The 26,120-nt window shown below is 44.2% G+C and overlaps 1 protein-coding gene across 26 annotated transcripts in view; it reads left to right on the top strand.

Annotated features, from left to right (window-relative positions):
* NTRK3 (neurotrophic receptor tyrosine kinase 3) overlaps positions 1 to 26,120 on the top strand; it is a 397,061-nt gene that overhangs the window by 316,350 nt on the left and 54,591 nt on the right. For all 26 annotated transcript variants that reach the window (XM_078376016.1, XM_078376017.1, XM_054258251.2 and 23 more), the window contains 2 exons: positions 6,774 to 6,946; positions 10,779 to 11,022. In XM_078376016.1, the coding sequence (XP_078232142.1) occupies positions 6,774 to 6,946; positions 10,779 to 11,022 (417 nt within the window). The remainder of the gene's footprint in view (positions 1 to 6,773; positions 6,947 to 10,778; positions 11,023 to 26,120) is intronic.

Raw genomic sequence — 26,120 nt, 5'->3', positions numbered from 1 at the left:
TAGATCACATTATGTGTCTAAAGTCCTTAATGCACTGTTTGGGGCTTAGTAGAGACTCAATAAAAAGTAGTTGGCATTGGTTTCCGTCAACATCGTTATCGTTGATGTTGATGTTACTGAATGGCTTAGACACATGACGTATGACCTGCCAAGCTTACATTGACTGACTCTCTGGAATTGGAGTCACCAAACTTTTTCTCTAAAGGTAAATATTTTAGACTTTGAGGGCCTTATACTTTCCACTGCAACTCTGCCCGTGTTGCTGGAAAGTAGCATAAATAACACATTAACTAATGAGGGCATCTATTTTCCAGTAACTTTTTTTGGTTAATTATTTTTAATTATTTTATTATTATTATTATTTTTTTGAGATAGGGTTTTGCTCTTATTGCCCGGGCTGGAGTGCAATGGCACGATCTCAGCTCACAGCAACTTCCACCTCCTGGGTTCAGGCAATTCTCCTGCCTCAGCCTCCTGAGTAGCTGGGATTACAGGCTGCACCACCACGCCCAGCTAATTTTTGTATTTTTAGTAGAGATGGGGTTTCACCATGTTGACCAGGATGGTCTCGATCTCTTGACCTAATGATCCACCTGCCTCGGCCTCCCAAAGTGCTGGGATTATAGGCATGAGCCACCGCGCCTAGTCCAGTAACCTTTTTTGATAACGAAAGTAAGCATCATTTTCTGACCTCTGCTCCAGAAAATAAATAAGGTACTGCATCCTGAAAGGCTAATGATTGTTATTGCTGTACATTCTGTCAATAAACTTGCTCCGTGTGTCTCCATAGACATGAGATGGTCAAATGAGCAAGGGTGTCTTTAAACAGCTTGGAGCAGGGATATGGAAAGGTTTCTAATGTTGTCCCTAAGCTTAGGATCTGCCCTGCCCTGGCATTTTTAATATGTAGGATGACGCTAATCCACAGGGTGTTGCGACATCCATGTGGGAACTGGTGAATGAACTGAACATTTTTGCGCTTTCAGCAGAGAATGAGATGATGGCTGAAAACCCTGGGAAATGTTTCCCCTGAGTGGTCTGGCATTAAGGGGCAGACCGAATAATGCACAAAGTGTGTTTCTGTTTCCATCTTTTTAAAAAGATTTCCTTCTTTCCTTGGATCTGGGGACCTCAAGGAGATGAACCCTCTGGGATTTTGTACCATGTGCCACTCAGTGGATCTACCTAGTTGCCAGCCTGGAAAAGAGGCCTACCTCCTCCAGAGAACATCTTGGAAGTGGTGTTTTCTGCTTCCTGCCCTCTTTAGATTCCACTTCTTTTTGCAGGAACCTTCCTTTTGAGATAGTTCTCATGTTGATGCAGGGTAATGTTGTACTTCTGGAGAACACATACAAGTATAACCCAAGATAAAGTTTTCCCAAACAAGAATGTTTTGCCCAGCAGTTGCTATGGTACAAACAAAGAAGCAGAAAGCACAGCCTATTTTTAAGGTGCTTACAGCCTGCTGGGGAGAGGAAGCAGGACGGCGCAGGACATAATCTGCATATATGTGCAGTGTAAGTGTGACATTAAAATAGCATCATGCATGAGATAGATTGTTAAGTAAGTGGTGCCACTCCAAAATGGTCATTAGACAAAAAGAACATTTACATGGCATTCAAACCAAGGCAACCCTGTTCCTTTGCAGAGGAGAGAATGAGGTCGTCCTCCCCATTTTTCCTATTTTTTTTCTCTGTCATTTCATGCTCTGTCCTGGGTGAACCTCAGTGGTCTTCTAATTCATGAATTCTTCATGTGGTTTTATCTGATTTAGAGCTTTTCCTGTCTAGAGGTTTTTATTTTAACTTCAATGATTATATATTTTATTTCCAAGATATCTAATCAGTTCTTAATTTTGTTACCTGAATTTTATTTCTCCCCCTACTTCCAACATGCCTTCTTATTTTCTTTAAAAAATATATTTCTTTGCTCTTTTTGAGCATTTACTTATTTTGAAATCATTTTGAGCCATTCTGATGAAATTGATTTATCTTCAGGAAATTGATGTTCTGGTTTTTGATAATTTTAGTCATTTGGATTTAGCATTATATTTCTTCCGATACATCTGAACTTCAGCTATTGGGTTCCTTTTGGTTTGAAGAGTGTTTTGGTTTCTGTTTTCAGTAGTCAAAATTTTCAGTTTCAATCATTTTACATCGAAGCAGGAGCTTAAGACATTTGTGAAACCATCTGAGTGCAGAATCTCAGATTTTGACTATTTTCCCAATGTTTGGATACTTTTGCCTTCCACTCTTAACAGTATTTTTAACCACTGACCTTTAGCAGGTTTTTAAAAAGCATTCATTGTAGCTTCCATAAAGCTCCCCAATCTACACTCATATTTCATTGGTTTCTAGAACATTTCATTACGTTATGTAATTACATTAGCAGGTTGAGCTGTCATGAATGAGTTTGGGAACAATCACGGATGATTCTTGGTAGGCCTCTCTATGGGACAGAAGTATCTCCTTGGGTGCCCAACTAGCAGGGATTGTTGAGGATCTCATGATCTGCAGAGATCATAGGCAGTGCCAGCTAATCTGGCCTGCAGTGTAGACACAGCTCAGTAGAGAGTTTTCTGGCGAAAGGAGCAGCAAAGGCCCTGAGGCAGAGAAAAGCTTGGAGGGTATGGGAAGGCCAGTGAGACTGAAGTGTAATAAATGATGGGGGAGGAGTGTGTGGGAGGAGAAGAGGCAGAGAGAGACTGGGAGACCAGACCTGATAGAGTCCATGACTGTGTTAGGGAGTTTGGATTTTATCCTACGAACATTGGGAAGCCCATGGCCAGTTTTAAGCCAGGAAGACAGATGAGGGAGGGGTACCCCTCTATGTGACAACTACCCTCTTCTTTCCTGGTGAAGCTGTTTGAGAATCTCACCCAGAGGAAATGGCAGTGGATTTTTAGTCACTAAAAGAAAGATGATTTTATAATTAAAGAAGGTTGATTGATGTGTGAGTGTGAGTGTGCATGTGTGTGTGCATGTATGTGTGCATGTGTGTGCGCATGTGTGAGTGTGCATGTGTGTGTGTGCATGCGTATGCATGTGTGTGTTTGACCACTTAGGACTTTGAACATTTAGGAATGTGTGTATATTGTATCTATGTCATGAGTTTCAGAATATTAATGAAATCTGAAACCGAACATCCCTTGAAATATCTCCCCCTAAAGAAAAAAAAGAAAGTAAAATGGAGGGCAGCAGAGGCTGGATGACATGAAGATGCTAGGTGACCCAGGAAGAACTGGGAGCTGTTGAGAAGTTTGTGTTCTTGTCATCTAGCCTATTTTCCTTCCACCCAAAAAATGACCTTATTAAAACCCTTTCCCCAAGGCAGAGGTGGACATGACAGCTGGTGCGTGCCGGGGGAAAGATAAGAAAGGGAAATGTGGGGCCAGGCGCGGTGGCTCAAGCCTGTAATCCCAGCACTTTGGGAGGCAGAGGCGGGTGGATCACAAGGTCAAGAGATCGAGACCATCCTGGTCAACATGGTGAAACCCCGTCTCTACTAAAAATACAAAAATTAGCTGCGCATGGTGGCACATGCCTGTAATCCCAGCTACCTGGGAGGCTGAGGCAGGAGAATTGCCTGAACCCAGGAGACGGAGGTTGCGGTGAGCCAAGATCGCGCCATTGCACTCCAACCTGGGTAACAAGAGCGAACTCCGTCTCAAAAAAAAAAAAAGAAAAAAAAGAAATGGAAATGTTTTCCAAACTTTGGAAGGAAGAGAGGGAGAGAAGGAGGGTGAATTGTAGCTCTCCTTTTTGTACTGAGGATACTGTATAAGGGCCTGAGCCAGGAGCCTCCCTGGCTTCAGAGACCTCTTGGCACAATGCATGTGTCTGCACCCACAGTTGGTAGCCATGATAAATGGGTTCTTTCCCATGTCACTGACTGGTGACCCATTTTGAGGTTTCCCAGCCATGAAGATGTTACATGTGGACCCCACTGAGAGGGGCCAGAGAGTCACTGGCCCCTACTTGCCTCCTCATTATTCTCCTCCTGTCACCTCTGTTCTAATTGCATCAATCCCTGGGGACAGGGCCACTGGCAGCTCCTACCTGGTTGCCACACCCCACCCTTGGCCAGTTAGGTGAGATCTTCAGGTTTGACCCAAGAGCTGGAAAGCCCACTTTGAAAGCACAGAAAAGGGCTGTAGAAGAGTAAAAGTGATGGTGGTTGCTTTGTGCCCATCTCCCAAATGAGGACCCCATCTCTGCCTCACAGTGCAGGGTGCCAGCCGAGGGGACGCTGGCTGGTACTGCTTGAGACCTGAGAACAGAAATATCCCATGGCCGTCATTGACGTCCAGACTGTGGGAGAGAATGATTTAAAGAGATGGAGAGAGGCCATTTGGCTGGCCTCAGATTTGATCTACTTTTCCCTCTCATAAATCCAGCGTTCACATAAATCTTTATATTCTCACATCCCACCCATGCTGGGTTCCTTTTTTCCCCTTCTTCTTCTTCATGAAAATAAATAAATCACTCTCTATCATCCAATACCCATGACCCAGCCAGCCGATGCAGCTCAGGGCTGCTGCTGGGAGCTGGGTCCCCAGGAGAAACTGTCTCTCACCATGACTCTCTGACTTCTCAAATGTCTTTGTTCTGGCTGTAGTTGGACATTACATCCTATTCATTTATTGTTAGGTAGCTTCCCAGATCCAGCAGCGAGAGTTGAAGTGGAGAACACGTGGAATCAGGTCTGGTAAAAATCAGCAATGGGCTGATCACATGTCTTTGGCCTATCCTGCAAGCCTGGCACCTTCTCTGGGCCCAGCCACTCTGCTGGCAGCCCATGCCCCATGCCTTTCCTGACCCTCTCCTCTAAACTTTCATATTCTTTTATTCCTCTGCTTACCATTCTCTTGGGGACCTGTCTGGTGACTAATTTATCCCATAAATTAATTCAGGCAGGCATGCTGGGCAGGAAAGTGTCCTGGGCCCTAGACCCAAGCTATTACGTGTTATGTGATCTTTGGCAAGTTCCTTCCCCACACTGAACCCCAGCTATTATCTCATCTGAAAACACTAGATAACTTTCAACATTTTTGACAGCCATAGATTCATTTAATCAAGCAATATTTCTTATCAAGCTTCCAAATGTTTTTTTTAAAAAATAGAAGGTGGTGCTGGTTGAAGTGGGGCTTGATGTCTGCTGAAAGACGACACCTCCACCTGATGACCCCACAGGCATTGCTGCTGAACTCTGGGGCACTGTGAGGCCCACCAGCAGAGTCCCGAGGTCCAGTCAAGCTCTAAGTGTCTGTCATTTAATTAGTGTGAATGTGAGCAGATTCCTGGACAGACTCAGCCTCAGTTTCTCCAACTCCAGAAACGAGTAGGAGTAGATGTTGTGTAGGGCCCTTTCATGCTAAAAGTCCATCATTTCTGATGTGTGCTAAAGGCTGAGAGGTTTGATGGACCCCCTAGGTACACCTCTTTTGGCATATTCACGCTACTGCAGTGTTAGAACCAAGGAAACCCTGTAGGTTTCAGCTGATGGGGCTGCAGGGACAGGAGAAAGATCTCTGGTGAGAGAGACGTATTGGCACTTACCTGACCTACAGGAGAGGCCAGTGAGCCTGGAAAAGCCAGATGCCTAGCAGAGAGAATGCAACCCAGTCTCCGGTCTGTCTAGACTGTCACTCACCTGCAAATGGTGAGCCAATGTTGCACTCACTCCCTCATTGCCTTGTGTTGTGTCTATTGAGGTGGCTAAAGCATGTCAGTTGAAGCAACTGAATGTTTGGCCTCATTTGCCTTCTGGCTTCATAGGGAGGGTGGAGAGGCTGGAGAAATGGGGGAGCCCACCTGCATAAGGTGCTCCTCATGCAGAAAGGGGCTCTCTGCTTCACATACCATTGTCCATCTGGCTGGCATTGCTGTGCCCATGGCAGTTCCCTATCCAGGGTCCTTCAGGTGTGCTCAAAGGCTTCATGTTTGATCTTGTAGTCCCCTTTAGGTGCTGGGAAATCCACATGCAAAACTTATATTCTACCTGGGTATATTCATCTTCCTGGGCCTTACAGGAAGTGCATGTGGTGGCATTCTGGTGGTTCTCAGATGCTTCTTTCCATTTTACACCAGGACTTTGCAGGACTCGGCCTGGTCCTGGGTGTATCTGAGGTTTCTGTCCACTAGTTGCCATTCTGGTAGCTGCTCCTCCACTCTTCCCACCTTATTGCTTCCTCCAAAGCCCTATTAGGAGAACACAGGTACCTTCCGGAAGTCAAAGCACTCAACCTCCTTTGCAAATGTAGACTCCTTCATGATCTAAAAACAAGGACTCCAAAAGACAAGGAGACTTAATCGTGTTGTTTGCCCGGTTTCCAGTAGGCTATGAGCATGTGCTAATTCGCAAAGCTAAAGCAGTTGGGGCGGTGGTTGTCAACACTGTTTATTCTAGCTGTGGGACAGTTTCCCCAAAGAAAACCTTTGGAGCAGGGGCTTTTGCCAGGCTTTCTTCCTCACAGCCCCTCCAGCTGCCATACCTACTCGCCTGTGTCTGTGATGAGCAGTTTGAAATCACTGGTGAGTGCGTGGGATGTGGATGTCAGAAAGTGGGTTTCTATTTCTGCAGGGATCAGAATGCTGGAGGAGGAAGGATTCAGGCCTTATAGTTTGGATTGGGCTTCATTGTCTTTACATTCCATTTAAAATCATATTTATTGGGAACCCAGAGGTGTGTGGGGCCAGGTTTCTTTCCAGAAGTAGAGAAGACAGCCCCCTACCCTGTAGTTGCTAAAACCCTTTGTCCTGCATTGTTCCTAGGCCCTGAAGGATCCCACCCTGGCTGCCCGGAAGGATTTCCAGAGGGAGGCCGAGCTGCTCACCAACCTGCAGCATGAGCACATTGTCAAGTTCTATGGGGTGTGTGGCGATGGGGACCCCCTCATTATGGTCTTTGAGTACATGAAGCATGGAGATCTGAATAAGTTCCTCAGGTAAGCAAGGATGGCTGTCCCCTGCATCTGACCCCAGTCCCACTGAACCCTTGGGGTTTTCCCTGGAGCCAGAAATTATACTACCCCCTCTAAATACTTAGAGTGTAGTATACTTAGTGAAATACTTAGAGTGTTTAGAGGGGGTAGTACGGTCTCAGGATGAGAAATTAGATGAACACATTCATTCTCATACATCATCTTCTCAGCAGCCAGGTTCAGGCCTTTGTCCCTGGTTTGTAGGGAAAACAAGTTGAGGATGCTATTATAAATAACCTATTCTCTTCTTCCTCATTCCGAAATGGACTGAAAAGAAGAACAGGGTCTGGAATGGGTCCAGGAGGAACCTGGAAGGCTCGCAGCCAGAGGCTTACAACTCCAAGTTTCTAGGGCCACCCTTCCCTGATACTGTAAATAGCTTTCTCCCTTTGTGCCTTAAGTTCCTCACTTGCAAAGTGAGGCTAGTATCTTGCACCCCTCCTGGAAACAAAGACTTTTGATGATGAGTAAAAAGATCCAAGGTTACATTTCACTGGGCGCCAGAGATGGTTGAAACAAAAAGGGGGCCGATTTTCTTCAGGCTAATTCTAGAACTGTGCTGTTCAGTTCAGTGGCCACATTGGCCTTTTACATTTAGAGTTACATTAATTAAAGTTCAATACAATTTAAAAATTCAGTTTCACTAGTTCTTTGGTTGCACTAACCATAGTTGAAGTACTTGTTAGTCACATGTGGCTGGTTTTTACCATACAAGGAAGCTTAGTATAAACATTTCCATCAATAGAAGGTTCTATTGAATAGTACTATTCTAAAAAGAAAGGATTTATTGTAAGAAGCATTTCTCCAAGCCTAGAACAAGATTGCCTGGACTTCGAGGGCTCTCAATGTAACTGGTAAGAGACTGGAACTCAAGCCAGGAGTTCTGGATGAAGTTTCAGTGGTGGCTCTCCCTTCCCCAGAGAAGGCAGCATATCATCACTAGCGCAGAGTTAGGACTCCTCTACCTTCCACAGATGCCACTTCCAAACAGTGCCCATATATGGGAGGGACAGCCGCATGAAGTTCCGTGGAACCCAAGGTCTCAGGAAGCAGGCTAAACACACAGGCCCTCTAGACTTAGGGTGTGGTCTCTGCCACCACCACAATTTGAATCTCATTGAGCTCTGTGGCTGAGAATGAGATTTCCAAAGTTCAAGTGTGAGTTATAGAAGGCTCTAGCCCACTCGCCAAAACCTGCTGAGTATCTCTTTGAAGTGGGAATTCAATAGGGTGTTGTGGCTTTGGGGAGCAAAGAAATGAGTCAGTACCAGGTAATGGAATGGAAGACTCTCTGGAGCTCTGCTTATGAGTGAGGTTTCTACAAAGATGGCCCTTCAGGAAATGAAAACATCTGTGGGATGTTCTAAGCCTCTTAATCCTGGATTCACCATTAAATGGATCCCTTTCCCTGGAGAATTTTGTCTTTAGCATAAGACAGATTTGGATTCATATCTTGGATTTGTCACATCTTAGTTGCAAATTGGAGCAGCTTATTAAATCTTAATTTTCTCTCCTAGAGAACATGGCTATTAATAACTGCTTCACAGGGTTGTTGCTATGAGCGTTAAATGACTACATATGTATAATGCCTAGACAAGTTCTGCAGGTAGTTCAGTGACCAGCCAATGGTAGCTTCTATTAAAGTTGTTACTATTACTATTTTATGAGAATTGTGAACCACGGTAGCTTCTAATCCAGGCGACACCTTTTCTCAATATTCAGGATAGCCCTCACCCTGTCCTTTTGTTTCCCTGGGGTCCAAGGGACATGCCCTACTTTTCACCACACCCTATCCTTACATTCAGCAGTATCTCCGGCCCCAAGAGCCACCAGCAGGGCTAAGGAGAGCACCTAGGTGCCTCTGCACTAGTGCCATGCATAAAAGGGGAGAGAAAGAAGATAGTAGAAGGGAGATAAAGAGTGAGCGCCTAGAGTAAAGGTCAGGAATGGGAGAAGCAGAAAGTAAGATGAAAAGGAAAAGGAGTTGCTGGACGCGGTGGCATGTGTCTGCAGTCCCAGCTATTCAGGAGGCTGAGGCTGGAGGATCTCTTGAGTCCAGGAGTTCTGGGCTGTAGTGTGCTATGCCGATCGGGTGTCCGCACTAAGTTCAGCATCAATATGGTGACCTCCTGGGAGCGGGGGAACACCAGGTTGCCTAAGGAGGGGTGAACCGGCCCAGGTTGGAAATGGAGCAGGTTGAAAAGGAAAAGGAATGCAAAAGAAATAGAAGGAAGTGCATAAGGTGGGGGGCAGCCCCAGGCCTCCGCTTCTCCAGGGCAGACAGCACGAGGAATGCATGCATGTGAGAGTATGGTTCTACAAGAACTTGCTGACACTCTGAAGACTTCTGTGTCTCTATGGGGTCCCTTTTTGAAGGCAGCATGGACAAGCCTATATAAATCAAGGCTAGACAGTCTTCCTGGGGCAATTTTACAACAAAATCTGAGCTTTAGCCTCCACTTCTGATCAGATTTCCAGTAGGTTCCATTAATCTGTCTTCCTAGGCTCTATCAGTTGAGGGTGAGCTTCTGAAGAATGCTCTGAGGCCAGAAGCTCTTAGCAAGAGGCAGTGTTTGGGAAGTGTGCTGTTGGCTGCTCTCATAAACACAGCCTCCATGACCTGCAGGCTGACTCTACCTGCTTTTACGTCTCCACACTGGTGTTGCTGAGAGGCAGGCTGGAGTGCACTCTCTAGGTAGACAGAGGAAGGGCTTCTCTGCTGATCCCTCTTCCTTGCGAGCTGATGCAGCCTTCCTCCTTCTGAGGAGTGAGATAGGCAGAGTCCACCAGAGATAGTAAACGGAATGTGGTCATACTTAATGGTGCTTTTCAGGGGAAATGGTAGAAGCAGTAAAGCAGGCAGAGGTCTTGCCGTACACCAGGGCTCCTTAGTCCACAACTCCAAAAATAAGGGCCCTGGTGTGGTTACGGTTCATTGGGCTTTCTAGAGAAAAGAGTGAACACTAAAAGTGACTGATATGACCAGGCAAGGTGTTACAATAACAAAGCTGGGCTTTGATTTGGGATGGAGTGGGTTCTGGGGGTTCCCCAGCCTTGTGCTTCAAGGTCACAGTGCACCGCTATGGCCATAAATTACCCAGTGCTAAGCAGTGTGGTGGAGCAGTTAGGAGTGTCGGAGTGCCATTGAGTGTGGACTGCCAGCCCCAGCACAAATGAGCAAGCTCACCTAGCCAATCAGAATCCTAGGGGGTGGAGCCTGATAATCTTAGAATGAGCCCCGCCCCCACCATGTTCCTGTTAGCAGGTCTCCCTTTACAGTCACATACCTGGTTTCAGATCCTACTTCCTGATTTCCCATGTGGCCGTTCTGGACCTCTGGAACATTGGCTGAGCGATCTGATCATTTGTGCCTTCATTTCTTTGTTTCAAAATTGGGGTGGGAAAATTAAGTGAATTACAATATTTAAAACAACCAGAGCAGCACTGGGCACATGGTAAGGGCTATGGCAGAGTTATTTGTTGTTTTACTAATTATTCTGTAATAGACATCTAGCACTTGTGAAAATCCTGGAAAGCAGGCAAGCATAAAAAAGGGTGGGTTTATTCCCTCTTTCATTTCAGTATGTCTGCTGTCAGGATCTGGTTGTGGAGTTTCACCCATACCCACACATACGTAATTTAATTTGGGGTAGATCAAAACAGGCCATAGGCCGACTGGAAAGGAAAATTTTATTTATTTCTGTGGGGCATTCCAGAGGACAGGGAACCAGGAAGGCCTTTCCCCTTGGTCTCCTGATTTCTCTCTGCTCCGTCTCTTCTTCCCATGCTCCTGCAGGGCCCACGGGCCAGATGCAATGATCCTTGTGGACGGGCAGCCACGCCAGGCCAAGGGTGAGCTGGGGCTCTCCCAAATGCTTCACATCGCCAGTCAGATCGCCTCAGGCATGGTGTACCTGGCCTCCCAGCACTTCGTGCATCGAGACCTGGCCACCAGGAACTGCCTGGTTGGAGCAAATCTGCTAGTGAAGATCGGGGACTTCGGCATGTCCAGAGATGTCTACAGCACGGATTATTACAGGGTAAGGTGACTTTCCTGGCTGCAGGACTCAGCCACAGAGCTAGCGCCTTGCTTATGTGTCTTTTTCATTGTCCATTAACCCTGTCACTCTGGCACACAAATATTCACACCCATGCCCAGACATGCACCCAACAGTTATCCTTTGACTTCTCTTGTATCTTGACATACCTGTTCGTTATTTTCTCAATTGCCTACTTCTCCTTTCTTCTTGGACATTTAACTGAACTGTAATCTGTACATTGCAGCGACATATGCATTGTGTTCTTATGTGCATCAATACTCATTCTTCATGTAAACATACTCATACATGTATATGTATGTGCCCAAACATGCACACAGACATGCCCAGCTTGGTACTGTGTTTAATATCTCCCTACTCAGTCCCAGATCTAGCCTCACCCACGACACATTTTATTCTCTGAAATTATCTTGTGATGATGGAAGAATTACCTTGTTTCCAAAAGGTAGATCTTGATGAGGAGCAGAAACCTAAATAAAGTAACAAAAATGGCTACTATATTGTTAAGTATTATCCAAATGGGTTAGAACAGAGGAGGAAAGGAAGCATGTTGTCTGTTGCCAACTTCAGAGAGAGGACAGGTTAAATCTTAGAAAAGCTTCTTGATGGTGAGAAGAGGCATCCTGCTCAGCTCTACCCTCAAACACTCATCTGCTTTACAGTAACAAGGGTCGTATTTTGCTCACCAAATCATTTTTTTCACCTAAGTCTTTGGGAGTCTTTTCTTCATAGATCATTGACTGGTTCTGATAGTGTTTTATTTTCAGATAAGGGATGAATGGCCATGAGTGTCACTTACCTCAGAAAGGGAACATGTGAGTGCAGCCTGAGACACAAATAGCTTCTGCAAACTGATTGAGGGTGGATTCCTAAAAAATATGCAAGATCCAAGACTAGTTATGGTGGCTCACGCCTGTAGTCCCAGCACTTTGGGAGGCTGAGGTGGATGGATCATGAGGTCAGGAGATTGAGACCAGCCTGGCCAACATGGTGAAACCCTATCTCTACTAAAAAAATACAAAAACTAGCTGGGCATGGTGGCATGTGCCTGTAGTCCCAGCTACTCAAGAGGCTGAGGCAGAAGAATTGCTTGAACCTGGGAGGCAGAGATTGCAGTGAGCAGAGATCACACCTCTGCACTCCATTCTGGGTGACAGAGCAAGACTCTGTCTCAAAAAAAAAAATACAGAAGATCTATTTCTGGGACATCAAAGGGAAGAGGAGGTTGGATAGGTGGCACAAGGAGAGTGTGGGGCAATGTTTCGGAGGCCGAGGGATGTCTTATTCCTTTTTGGCTGCTATAACAAGTGCACAAGCAGGATAGGTCACAAAAAAACAAAGTTTATTTCTCATGATTCTGGAGGGTGGGAATTTCAAGATCAAGGTGCCCACAAATTCATTGTCTGGTAAAGATCTGCTTTCTCATTCATAGATGACCGTCTTCTTGCTGTGTCTTCACTTGGCAGAAGGGTTAAGGGATCTCTCTGGCATCTCTTCTATAAAAATACATTGCCTTCGTGACCTAATAATTTCCCAAAGGCCTCACCTCCTAACACCATCACCTTGAGGTTTAGGTTTCAACACATGAGTTTGGGGGGTACACATTCAGTCTGTACCCAGGATCATGGCAGCCATTTGTCTCATTTTCTTTGGAGAAATGAGTGGTCATACTGTGAGTCAAATAGGATTGTCATGTTGGCCTGGGCATGGTGGACCAAAGTCTGGGAATTTGAGGTGTGTGCAGATCAGTTCTATCTGGATGTTCCTTATGGCTTTGCCTAAATGAGATCACTTGGACATTAAGATAGATTACGCAATACACTTTATTTTAGCAATAGTTTAGAGAAAAATTAAATGTTTGAGAAATGATCTTTGTGGTTAGAAACTGACTTGTTTGTGATACAACCAAAGAATGGCAGATGATGTACCCTCATGAGAGAATATGAGACAGAGCATGGTGTGTCCACAGCAAGCTGGGCAGTTTCTATAGCCACCTGTTCTGTCCAGCATCCCCAGGGATGGAAAAGGGGACATGATGTGTCAGTAGTCACAGACTGATGGCCAGGGCACACCTGCCGGGAACTCTCAAAGAGGAGTCTTTCTTTGGTGTCTAGACCATATTTTTTATTCTTTTCCAAGAGAGGCATTGGTGTGGTTACCAACGAGGGGCCATGGGTCATAGTTCCTAGAGTATGGCTGGAGCTGGCGCTGTTTAATTGCCTTTCCACTTTATTTAATGGGTTTGTTGGTCTGTCTGACTGTGCTTGGGTCTGTGTCGGTGTTGATGAAAACAAGGGATGGCTCATTGTTCTTCCTTGTGAAAGGCAGATGTTTGATTATGCCAAGCTGATAACTACTGACTTCGCTAGAGTCTTAGGAAACCACTTCTGATCAGAATGTGCTAACTGGCCCTTCGAATTTGCTTCTAGATGTGCACTTAATATTCCCTGAATCTGGTTTAAAAGAGGAAAAACAAAAAAATAGAAAGATCACATTCCCGATTGATATTTCTTTGCCCTTGATTTAACAACTCTCAACTGTTGCTCTTTATGCCTGAAAAAGCTACAAGGAATACATCTATCTAATTTCTGTGGGTACCAGGGCAGATTAGAATTTAAGAAAGGGAGAATGAGGTGGGAAAATGTACACAGCACAGGTAACCTCAGTTCTAAGGGAGATGTTAGCCAAGGCCAGCTAGCTTGAAATGTGTATTTTCGGTCCCAAGGAAGTTTGAACAAAAACGGATTACTCTTACAGTAAAAACACTGCACGTCATTGGAAAGCCGTATATTCCACTGATGAGAGATTTCAAGACCAGCTTGTAGCGTATCTGCTCGTTCACTCACTCGCAGTGTCCTAATGTATACAGCACTCCTCCTTCCCTACTTTTCTGTAAAATAAAAGGCAGCAGTAGATTTGCCTGAAGTCACATTAAAATGAACCCCAAAGTCCTATTATCCATATTGGAAGATGTGGGAATGGCAGGGGAATTCTTGGATTTAGGGCTAATCCTACCTATGTTCACACCCTAATGCACAACCACCATTAGCGACCACACAACCTGAATGCATTTCCCCTAACCTCTGTTCAATTTTTCTATTGTTAAAGTCAGAACAAAAATACTCACTCAACAGCTTTGTATTGATGTTAAGGAAGTTAATTTGTACAAAGAGCCTGTAATACAACACTTCCTGGATCAGCTCTTATTTATTTTTGTCTTATGAGTCCCCTCACATCCAAGCCAAGACAGCTCTGCAGATAATTTTATTTCTCTGTGAAATTCATGGGAAAAAGAGAGGGACTCCCTGACCACTGGAAGATAAACTGGATCATGCAGCTGCTCCAAAGGAGTAGGATCTTTATATTGACCAGCTCAGGGAAATGTCTTTCTTAAGGTTTCAACATGTATGGAAATACTGGGTCATCAGTATTTGCCTCTTCATCTCATAAGTGTTTACAGGGTCTTGCTCATGAATCCTAGAGCTGAGTCCACATTCGGGTGATTTATGTAAGACTTTTTGTTCAGTGTACATCTGCTGAGGCCTTCAGGGAATGCTCTGATTTGTCAGACAGTGAGCACACTGTGAAGGATTCTCTCTGCGAGCTGATGCCCCTGCACAGGTTTGTACCTCTCTGCTATCACTGATGACTGAAATCCGTTGGGCCTAAGAGTTTTTCAGCTTCTTCTGCCTAATATCACTAAGTGCAGATAATCCAGGCACTCGCGTGCACGTGTGTGTGTGTGTGTGTGTGTGTGTGTGTGTATACATGTGCTTACCCACCCAGTGCAGATTCCAGAATGTGCATATGAGGGCAGGGGGAGAGATGGAGATAAACTCCTCCTCATAGTCTTTCTTTTTCATTTTTAATTTATTAAAATGAAGAGGCACCATCTGGCTCCTTCATAAGTGGAATGCAAACGATTTACAAAGGTGAGCTGCCTAATTTCCTGTTACACATTTAGAGAGAGAAAACAAACATCCCCACACCAGGGCGCCAGAGCGACTTGTTCTCTCTTCTTAAGACCTTCACAATGACAGACACCTTTTCCTTCTATCAATCACTGACTCAATGCTTCCAAGATTACCTTTATACTGGCTTTGACAACGGTAGGTGGGTACCATTATACCTTTCTAAGAATGTCAGAGAACACTAAGAGATTGATAGTCAAATCTAGAATTAAAGTTTTGAGTGTCCTGAAGGGGAGAAGATGGGGCTTTCAGAATACAGATGTTCTCAGATTTGATTTGGGGAGAGGAGTCAATACAGTGAGATCAGGGAAGAATGAAATTAGAGGGGGTGGGATCCTACTAATCTAGAAGTCCAGGATTGTTCCTTTCTGTTCTCCCTGTGTCCTGTGTGCCTGTATGCTGTCCTGTGTGACAGTACCTGGCACTTGTTGGTTACCTAATAAAAGAATGAATGAAGTCAGAAAGGGAATTTAGAATCAGGAAATGGGTTATTATACACCAAGAGAAACTTAGACAGTTACCCAGATGCTGGCCTTTGGAGATGATGTGGAATGCAGCAGCAGGTGGTAGGACAAGTGTTGTCTAATCAAGCAGTGCATTATCCTGGCAGAAGGTTCAGAGGAGGCAGAGGAGTGATGGCCTGAGTTAGGGATGATCAACGTTGGGTTCTGGTAGAAGACAGAACTGAGGGTCAAGGATATGATGGGGGAAGGATGCTGAAATCCAGGCGGACACACAGGTGCAGGCCATAAGGCAGGTCTGGCAGCAGGTAGTAAGGTGCTGGATTCTAAGCTGGAGATTCTGGGTCAGGGTTCCCAGACACTCCTAGAAAGATAGTAACAGTGGTCCTTAGGAAGTGGAAATCATTTAGAACAAGCCAATCTTGCTGGAAGAATGTTTGATTTTATGGGTGTTTGGTGTCCCTATAGCAGATGAAAAGCTGTGAGCTCTTGGACCCACACTGCCTAGGTTTGAATCTCTGCCCCTGTCATTCCTGACTGTATGACCTTTGTCAAGTTACTTGCCCTTTCTGTGCCTTCAACTGTAAAATGGAGCCAATATCCCCTATACATGCATTTTCTGTAAGGACTAAGTTAATAAATATAAAGCTCTTAGGTGATAAATAATAAATATTAATTATTGTCTTAGTTGGTTCTGTGTTGCTATAACAGAATACCACAAAATGGGTAATTTATCAAAGAAAGAAACTTACTTCTTCCGGTTCTGGAGGCTGGGCAGTGAGGTCTTCTTGCTCTGTCATAACATGGCAGAAGACATCACATGGCAAGAGACCAAGTGTGAGCCAAACTTGCTTTTATAATAAATCTGCTCTTGTGCTAACAGACACACTCTCATGGTAACAACATTAATCCATTCATGAGGGCAGACGTCTCGGGATTAATCACCTCTTAAAGGTCCCACCTCTCAACACTGTTGCATTGGGGATGAAGTTTTTACCACATGATCTTTGGAGGACACTTTAAATCCTAGAAATGATTGGATATAAAATATGAATGCTTTCTCCAATTCCAAAATGGACAAAGCTTACCTAGACGTATTAGTTAAGGTAGGGCACTGCTGTATCAAATAGATACTCAGATATATAATGGTTCCAACACAAAGAGAAGCTCATTTCTAGGTCACTTAACAGTATGAGCAGGTGAATTCGCTGGAGGAGTAGTCCTCTGCTACACCATCATTCAGGCTCACAGAGTTCTACCCTTTTCTTTGTGTGGGGTCCTTGGTCTTGCTAGGCATTTGTCTCCATCCCAATCAACTAAAAGGAGAAACTGGCATGAAGGAATGTGTGTGGGATGTTGTTAAGAGGCCTGGCCTGAAAGTGGGGACAAATCACTTTCTCTAATGGCAAGAGCCCCATTATATGACCTTCCTATTTAAACAGGAGGCTGAGAAATGAAACATAGCTGTGTCCCACATAGAAGAGAAAAACCATGAATTGTATTGCATAGCTGGCCATCTCTGCCACAGTTAAGGGTGAAGAAAACCTGTATTCTCTCTCAACATTTCATCCCAACAGCAGATCATACCTTGTCCGATGCTTTATCAGGAAACATAGGCCAAGCCATTGTTACTTTGTATTACCACTCCATTCCCGAATGTGGAGATAGTTATTTTGCAAGTCCCCCTTTTTCTATTCTCCTTGCAAACTCTTGGTGGCCCATGCTTTTGTAAGTAATGGAAGAGTGTGGTCACACCTGCCATCTTGGTGCTTTGATTTAACCTCCAGAAAAGCAGAATAATAAATACAAGAAGCCATATCCTATGAATTGGGTGGGGAAAGAAACAATGTTCCAGATCAAAGGGAATCTAAGTTAATAGATAAGAAAACACAGTTAGGAGAAAAACAGGGAAGAAATACAAAGTAGATCAACTTCTATTCCAAATCCATGGTAGTAAAGGAGGAATCCAGAGCGTATTTAAATTCTAACTGAAGCTGTCTAGTACTGTCTAGAGGAGGGTTACATCCTTGACGAAAAGCCTGGCTGTTCTCCACCAGTAGCTCAAAGGATGGGCTACAGAAACTCCAGACTTCCGGAAATTATATGAGCAATATTGAGTGGGGTGTTGTATTTCATTTTTTGTTTGTTGAAAGTTCAGGGCTTTTAAGAGAATCCTAAAGATACTTATGGCTCATTGACTTTACTAGAATGAATTTCCCAGCTTGTCAGTCCTGAGAGAACAAGACAGAGATCCAGGGACTGTACCACCATGAGAGCTTTGGAGGGGAGCCCCTTCATTAGGTTTCATGGGAGGACCTGGGGTGAGAGCAAAACTGAGGCTTTATCAGATGCTCTCTAAGGTGCCTTCCAGTTTTATGATCAACAGGAACCTCGACTGATTGCTCAGTCACCAGATCTGAGAGCCTGAGGCTTCTCCAAGTCTTGTTGACCAGTTCGTTCTTACCTTCAAGTTGGGAGAAGTTCTTAGATGAAAGTCAGGTGGTTGGTAGCATACTGAAGAGAGCCAGTGGTCTATGAAATAACTTGGTTTTAGGTGATTTTAAAGGTAAAAACAAAAGCTAAGGATGATAATTTGAGGCAACTGACTTTTAGGATCACAGGGTTCCACCATGCTTTCTGCTCTTCGTTGGAACTTTGGGAATCTCACTTAGTAAGTGGAACCTCTTTTCCCTGCCCAGATGATGTGTCTGAGCCCACTGAGGCAGAGAAGCTAGGCAGGGGAAGATTATAAATTGTACTTGAACAATGATGGAATTGTTGCTGATGGTGGTTTCAGTGTACAGCAACATTTTTTTTTAATACCAAGTCCCTAGATTGGGCATTCCAGCCCGGTCACAGCTGCCTGGGGATATTGCAGAATTTCCTCTGCAGAGGTAGAAATTTTGCTGCTCATTTCTCCTCTCTGTAGGGAGAAGATGCTCATCAGAAAGAAAAAGGGGTTGTGGCCCCATGCCCAGTCCCCAAAATCAGAAAAGTTCTTTCTCCCGAGGGGTCAGATTAAGACTGGAGAGCTGTCTGCATTAGACCTGTTACTCCAATAAGGTGTCTCTCTAGTTGGAAGCCTGGAATGGTGCAAAGAAGAGGGGGTTCACCCCAACTCCATTCATGTCCACATAGGCAAGTAGCTGCAGCTACACTCAGAGTCATGTAGTTCCTTCCTCTAAGGTCAGGAGTAGGGAGACTTGACCCCTCGCTTAACTGCTAGATAAAGGATTAGCTGCCAGGCATACTGGTTCTTAAGGGATGCTGATCCTGTTTGGAGAGGGCTTATCCAGATTTATCCCTTTGGTTTTAGCCATTAGGTACTCTTAAGTAGACCCAGGCACCAATGAAGCAGAAGTGATGCTGGCTGTCAGGAGACGAGGTTCTTGTACTGGCTGTTCAGTGACCAGACTCTATTTATTGTGCTTGATTCTTCCTCTGCTGTTTTTGAAATATCCTAATAATCTTTAACCATGGTCCTATGTATATAGAGGAGAACAATAGAGGAGAGTTGTATTCCATTCCCAAGGAATGTGGTTTTCCCAATTTTACAATAAAATTTTATTTAAGAGTAATTTTAGATGTACAGAAAAGTTGCAAAAATAGCGTAGAGAATTCTCATATGCCCTTTGCCCAGTTTTCCTTACCGTTGACATCTTATGGAACCAGGGCACCTTTGGCAAAAAATAAGAAACTAACAGGGGCACAAATTATTAACTAAACTGCAGACTTTGTTTGGATTTTACCAGCTTTTTCCCCGATGCACATTTTACTGTTCCAGGATTCACTTCGGGATACCAAACGGATCCTATTTAAAGGCAGTGGAACTACAGTGGTCAAAGCAGGGGTGAGGGGATGGACCCCCCATTGTGCACGAGCTCTCCTTATGCCCTCAATGCCGCTTTAGGAGCCTCCAGGTTTCCACAGTTCAGTTTTCTGCAATGGGAATAGGTGGATTATAAGACACCCTCCTGCAATACCAAATCTCACAGCTGCCGAGAAACTCTATTTTATGAACAAATTATAACTGCAGATTCTTACAAGAATCCTTTAGAATTGTGCAGTCTGGGGCAGCCATCTTCATAGAGCAAGTGGACAGGGCTGGAGTTATCTTTCTCTGCTAGAGTTTAGGAGGCTAGCGGAAGGTATGGGGTCTTCTTAAATTCCTAGCCCTAAACCACGTGTTTGCTCTTTTCTTCAGCTTTGGGAGAGGGTTCCTTGTGCTAATCCAGAGACGTGGCCACAAACTGGAGAGACTTCCAAGTGGGGCTCAGCTTTAGTTGCCTGAGCATCTGCTGTATGACTGAGTATCGTGATATGCACATCTCAAGTGAATTTTGAAAAACAGTTTAAATGTTAAGACCTATTAAGTTGTACAAAGCTGCAGAGGGAATGAACACAGAAGGAGGTGTGTGGGATAGATTTATGCTAATTATAACTATTACAACCTTATTTCCTTGATTAAAGCCAGTGGATCTGTACACCAATTATCTACAAAGTATCAGTCACTTTGGAATGTAAAAGTCTGTTGAGGGACAGGGCTGATATTTAAGGCATCTTGGTCTCAGTGCCAGTTCTGTGTCCGTGTTTCAAATCAGAGATTTCCCTTTTATCTCTAAAATCTGGAGTTTGGATTCCAGCTATATGATCTCTTTGGGGTTTTGCCTTCTGTGGAAGTAAGTTTTGTGTGTAATGGTAAGTGAGAAGGTGACTCGATTGCTTTAGGATAGTGGAGAGATATGGCCAAACGTATAATAATAATGTCAAAGTTGTCTTAAACAGTCTCTACTATTGCTTTGACCCTAGACCATAGCTATTCTATATCCTGGTCCCTTTTTTTCTTCCTGAGAAAATAAAAGAACAACCTCCAGTTTTGAAGCAGGCTCTTCTACATTACCTGGATCTAGTTTAGTAGCTAATGTTAATTTCTGCTCTGCCCTCTTCTTCCTCTTTGAGATATTGAGGCTAATTGGCCAAAATTCACCCCGTTGAATAGAAGAATTACCTGAACAGAATTCCTCTGTATTTTTCCAGGGACGGGGATTATCTAATTGTTCCTGCCATCTCTGCACTCCCATACCTTCATCCTTTCTAGACCATTTTATACTTTATTTCAATACGGTGGTAATGCTGAGGACATCTACCTGCAACTCAGGCATTCTGAAAAGTATGAAGTGAATACAGAAAAGAATCTGGTGTTTTCCACCCTGGGACACTCAGCAATCTAAGGTGAAGATAACTGGGAGAGGGCACGATGACCAGGAAGTTGACGTGCGAGAAAACAGACTCTAACAATGAGGTGATAAAGTTATTTTGGGAGTTCTCCCTGCAATGGGCTTGGAATATCGGTCCTGGGAAGTGGCCTCCCATGTTTGCTTATGGGTTCTTGAAGACAGTCACTAAGGTGGGAACTAGAATGCAGCAGTGGAAGCCAAGAAGCCCAGGTTCAGTCTGTATGCCGTGACTCCTGACATGGAGCACATACATCCCCTTCTTGCCCAGGACCTAAGTTTATCATTTGTCAACTGGACATCTGTCATCTTTCTGCTACACTGTCATGAGGCTTTTCATAAGTACTGGCCACACCAATAGCATTATTGTCTGCCACTGCATGGAAACTAGGTTGAGAGTTTGTGGGATGTGCTCAAGTTTCCTCCTTAGATACATTGATGGTTTCATTGCTTCTTTTCCTGGACTGGGATTGACAGGACTGAGTCCCAGTTCAGTCACTCAGTTTCTTTGATGACATTGTCTTTAGATCAGTGTTCTCAACTTCAACTCTAGTTAACACTTGCCTCTCATGAGGTTAAATTAGATGCTTACTTTCCAAACACAATATATTTTTACAACAGTAAAACCTTTTCTTCAAATAGGACTGTATAAAGCAGGTGTGCAGGTATGCAGGCAGACAGGTAGGTAAACAGAGAGCTGCCCTAGTTGAAGTGGAGGAACAAGGAGCCATAGCCACTCTGCCACCTCTTCCCTGTCCCTCGTTGTGAGGCTTTTGCTGCACTTCCATGCCTTGTAGGGCTGAGCACCGGAAGCTCATTTAGCAGACCCCCCGGTTAAGATTTAGGGCAGCTGTTCTGGCCACATATAGTAGTGACAGTGATGACAACAGGAATGTGACACTAGGGAATCGGTGAATGACTAGCTCTGCTGTTGAATTTCATCTAATTCTCCTGCCTCCTTGTGGCTCACCAGTTGAACCTCTGAATCCTCACACCCAAACCAACTGAAGGAGAAGCATTCACTTTTCACCTGCTGATTGTGGGGCTTTGAACTTTCAAACCAGCCTTTGCAAGGTCTCTCTCTGCTCTTCCTGGAGAGGAAGGGAGCCTTCTGAGATCTCCCCAGAGAAGTAAGGCATCAGGGATTCCTAGCCTGTATTTTATAAATGAGGAAATGGAGCATATGAGACGGTTGGTGGTGATGTTCAGTCCCTTGAGACTCCTCAGCAGCAGAGTACATGTTAGAGCATTTATGCAACCTTAAGATGGGTGATCTAGTTTGTACATTTGCTATACCTTGTCCCTGCTGGTTTATTTCCTCCCCTCATACCACATGCCCTAGCCATTAGCAAGATCCATGTGTGAGGGATGGGATTCAATTCAATTCCTTGTCCATGTGCTAGGATGAATAGAACACAAGGAAATTAAAAGCTCATGGGGAATATAAGAACAGATAAAAATGTGTAGCTCTGCCATAAGCCAGAGGGAGGCAAATCGTATAAAAGGCAGTTACGGACATCTAAAGCTCATCTAGGTAGAGGAATGGCCTGGGTCTTGAGGGGTTGGCTGGCAGTCTGGATTACATTTTAGGAAGGTATTTCTGTCAGAGAGTTTAGCATGAGCAAAGGCTTGGAGGAAGCTTGGAGGCAAAGAAACCAGGAGAATGATCTAGAATGGTGTGTGATTGAACTGGCTAAAACTAAGGATCTATGGAAGATGCATGGAAAGAAATATTGGTAAAGAAAAGACTACCATGATGGCTTTTGAAAGGCCAACTGTTTTGGCTTAGGTAGTCAATGGACAGTCACAGAGGATTTGTCAGCTGTTGAAGTGTCAGTCAGATCATGTGTAAGGACAAGTCATAAGGCAGTGACATGTGGGATAGATTGCTGGAACGAAGACCATAAAGGCAGGCCATTGCACTGGCCCAGGGAAGAGGCAGTGAGATCCTGTGCCACAGTGGTAGCCATAAAGGACGAAAGAGAAGCCATTAGAATCTGTGGACTCAGGACTATGAACTGGAGACTGGCTGGTCCCACAGGCTCAAAGCCACTTGCCGTTTGTAAGGGTAACTATGAAAAAAGTAACCATGAAATGGAGGGTCAGGATGTGTCTTCATCCATTTTGAGGTGCTATAAAAAATGCCTGAGGCCGGGTAATTTATAAAGAAAAGTAATTTAATTGGCTCATCTCTCTGAAGTCTGTGCAAGAAGCGTGGTGCCGACATCTGCTTCTGGTAAGGACCTCAGGAGGCTTCCAATCATGGCAAAGTAGGAGCAGGAGTGTCACGTGGTGAGAGAGGGAGCAAGAGGGAGACAGAAGGAGGAGATGCCAGACCCTTTAATAACCAGATCTCATGGGAACTAAGAGTAGTAACTCACTACCTGGAGAATGGCATCAGGGCATTCCCTCAGGGATCCACCCCATGATTCAAATGCCTCCCATCAGGCCCTGCCCCCAACACTGGGTATCAGACTTCTACATGACATTTGGAGGGGACAAATACCTAAATAAATCAGGATGATTTGCATCTTTTGGGCCACCAAGTCCGTTCTGCATCCTTAAAGCATTAGAAACAACTGAGCAAATGCCAGATCCTTCCATTATAAAGAAACATATAACTGGAAGGAGCCTTAAATGTCATCTATTTCACCCTTGAGGCACCAGGCAGAAAGGCATCAAAAATCATCCAAGACCAATGGTTTGCTCACTCCATTCCAGTGCATCTCTGGGACTCCACAGGTTTCCTTCCTTATTCCTTCCAATCCAGCTATGGCAAAGGGAAGCTATTTTCAGTGAGAGATTTGTCTTTTTCTTTCTAATTCTTAACATTCTTTAGAAGTGGGAAGTTCTCAGTTATGTCTAGTGAGAATCCTCCCTGCTACAAGGTAAGTCTGTTTCATCCCATGTCCTTAGTGGAGATAAATGTGGTTTAGATTATAAAACAGACATTATAAGACTCAGAAAAACTAAGAAGAACCTCAGTGTGACCAAAATGACCTTGTGGCCAGGTGTGGTGGCTCATGCCTGTAATCTCAGCAGTTTAGGAGGCCAAGGTGGGCAGATCACTTGAGGTCAGGCGTTCGAGGCCAGCTTGGCCAACATGGCAAAATATTGTCTCTACTGAAAGTTCAAAAAATTAGTTGGGTATGGTGGTGCATGCCAGTAGTCCCAGATGCTTGTGAGGTTGAAGCAGGAGAATCACTTGAACCCGGGAGGCAGAGGTTGCAGTGAGCCGAGATAGCGCCACTGCACTCCAGCCTGGGCAACAGAGCAAGCCTCTGTCTTAAAAAAATAATTAAAAAAAAAAGGACTTGTGCTTTTCATAGGTAATTGGTTATATTTTATGCATTGGTTTTATCTTGACTGGTGGGAACCAGAGGAATAAAAATCTTTAGCACCCTAACCCTGACAAAAAATAATAACCTCTTTCTGAGAACAATTTCCAGTTATCTCCTAAACTTAGTCTCTTCTCTCTGCAGTTTAGAAATCCAGTTTTTCTTCTGTCAATGAAGGTGGTGCAGGCATGAGGACTGATACTGGGGAAAATATATGGGGAAGGTGCCCCATAAGGAAATTCTGAGACTTTAGAGCATGCTTATATTGACTTCTATCCTCAGGAAAGGAGAGAAAAAGGCTATAAGACCATTGAATCTTGTTGAGTCATTCACTTGTCTCCACTCCTGTGCAGGGCCCTGATGGATGTATCATAACAGGATCTCCTTTTCCTTCCTCAAGTGAAAAAGGTCCCCCCTTTTTATTCATGAGACAAACTGAATATATAATGTATAAAGATACATACATTTCCATACATATATCTTCTCTACCAGCTGCATTTATGATATTTGGTCAAGAGAACATTGGTTTCCCTTGACTTCTTCCCAGTAGGGAATTATATTTCCCTCATAATCCCCAAAGCCCAAGATTTTGTGATCTGTCTGTGACTAAACAGGAGGAGGAGAAGGAGGAATCAGAGGACAGCGTTAATATAAAGTATCTGAAATTCAGAACTTGCTTGGTTGTTTTTTTCTAGAGTTTGCTAATCCAACAGAGCAAAGCTGGAAGTAGGAAAGTAGACAGCCCAAGAGCAGGTGGGTGGAGCACCCACTGACTCTGCAGTAAGTTCATTGGAATCACTGAGCTTCTGCTTAGAGAGCTATGTGACCTTAGGAAATTTACTTAAATTCACTAAGACTTAGATTCCTCCTCAGAAAAAAAAGTAATTTCTTCTTTTGTGCACATTAAATAAGATAATGTATTGAAATTGCTGGTACCCATTAGGCACCCAAAAGATGGCTATTATTATTCTATGTAAAAGAATAAGGGAGAAATTATATATCAGAAATTTTAAATCATTTCTAGTTACAAGCCGAGGTATTCCCTATGATGGATCTTTGGTGCTGAATACTAAAATTAGAGAGGAGAAGAAGAACCTACTCAGGAGAATTTAGGGAAATTCAAAATTAAAAAAGCCACCCACTCCTCTAGGACTGGTTTAGACATTTGTGTTGATCTGTTGGAAGCCCAGGAGAAACAAGAAAACACTTTTAAGCATCTGCACGAAGAGCTTTTCTACTGTGGAGTTAGTAGCTCCAATCAGGAGCTACTTTTTCTAACTGTGGACCATGAATTCTGCAGTAGACAAAGGTTTTCAGACTTAAAGCTTCATTCTCCAGATGTCCTTAGCATGTGCTGCCCTCGTCATCCCAGAGGGAGACCTTACGGTGATGCACCTGCCCTGGAGCCTTGGGGATAGAGAAAAGGCTGGCTTAAGTCCAGCCCTACCTCCTTTCACCTTTCGCTTGCTATATGATGGTTACTGCTAATTATTATGCATAACATGAAATATGCAAGTGTATCTGCTTATGCATGATGGATATGCAAGTGCTGTGTAAACTGTTGGTTTGAGTGCTGGTGGTTTTGTCACCGCCACCATCACCAACATCATCACCATCATCACTGCCACCATTACCAACATCATCACCAACACCACCCACCATAGCCACCCCCATTATCACCATTATGGTCTGTGCTTACCAAATGACCATGTACACTCTGGAAAAAGTCAACTGAATCCATCAGTGTCCCAGAGTTGACTGGTAGGGGGTGGTCTGTACGCCAGTTGTCCACATCTGCCAATCATCACAACAATCTTGGTTGCCTTCCTCCGTTGAGTCATGTTTTCCAACCTCTTCAGCCAGCTTGGAACTGTGATGTATGGCCCAGTTTGTTCTTGTAGTTGGTCATTTCCTTACCCAGTGGGCAAATCCCCAACTTCCTGATCTTTGTATTCATTTTTTCACATCCTACATGTCTGTTCAATACCTCATTAACGCTTAAGTTTTCTTGAAGGCAAAGAAGCCCACCCCACTTTCAGCACATTCTACATTATTACATGCATATATACTAATATA

This window comes from Callithrix jacchus, chromosome 6 (genome assembly GCF_049354715.1).
Source record: "Callithrix jacchus isolate 240 chromosome 6, calJac240_pri, whole genome shotgun sequence".
NCBI classification, from domain to species: domain Eukaryota; kingdom Metazoa; phylum Chordata; class Mammalia; order Primates; family Cebidae; genus Callithrix; species Callithrix jacchus.
This window is presented reverse-complemented; position numbering and strand designations above follow the sequence as displayed.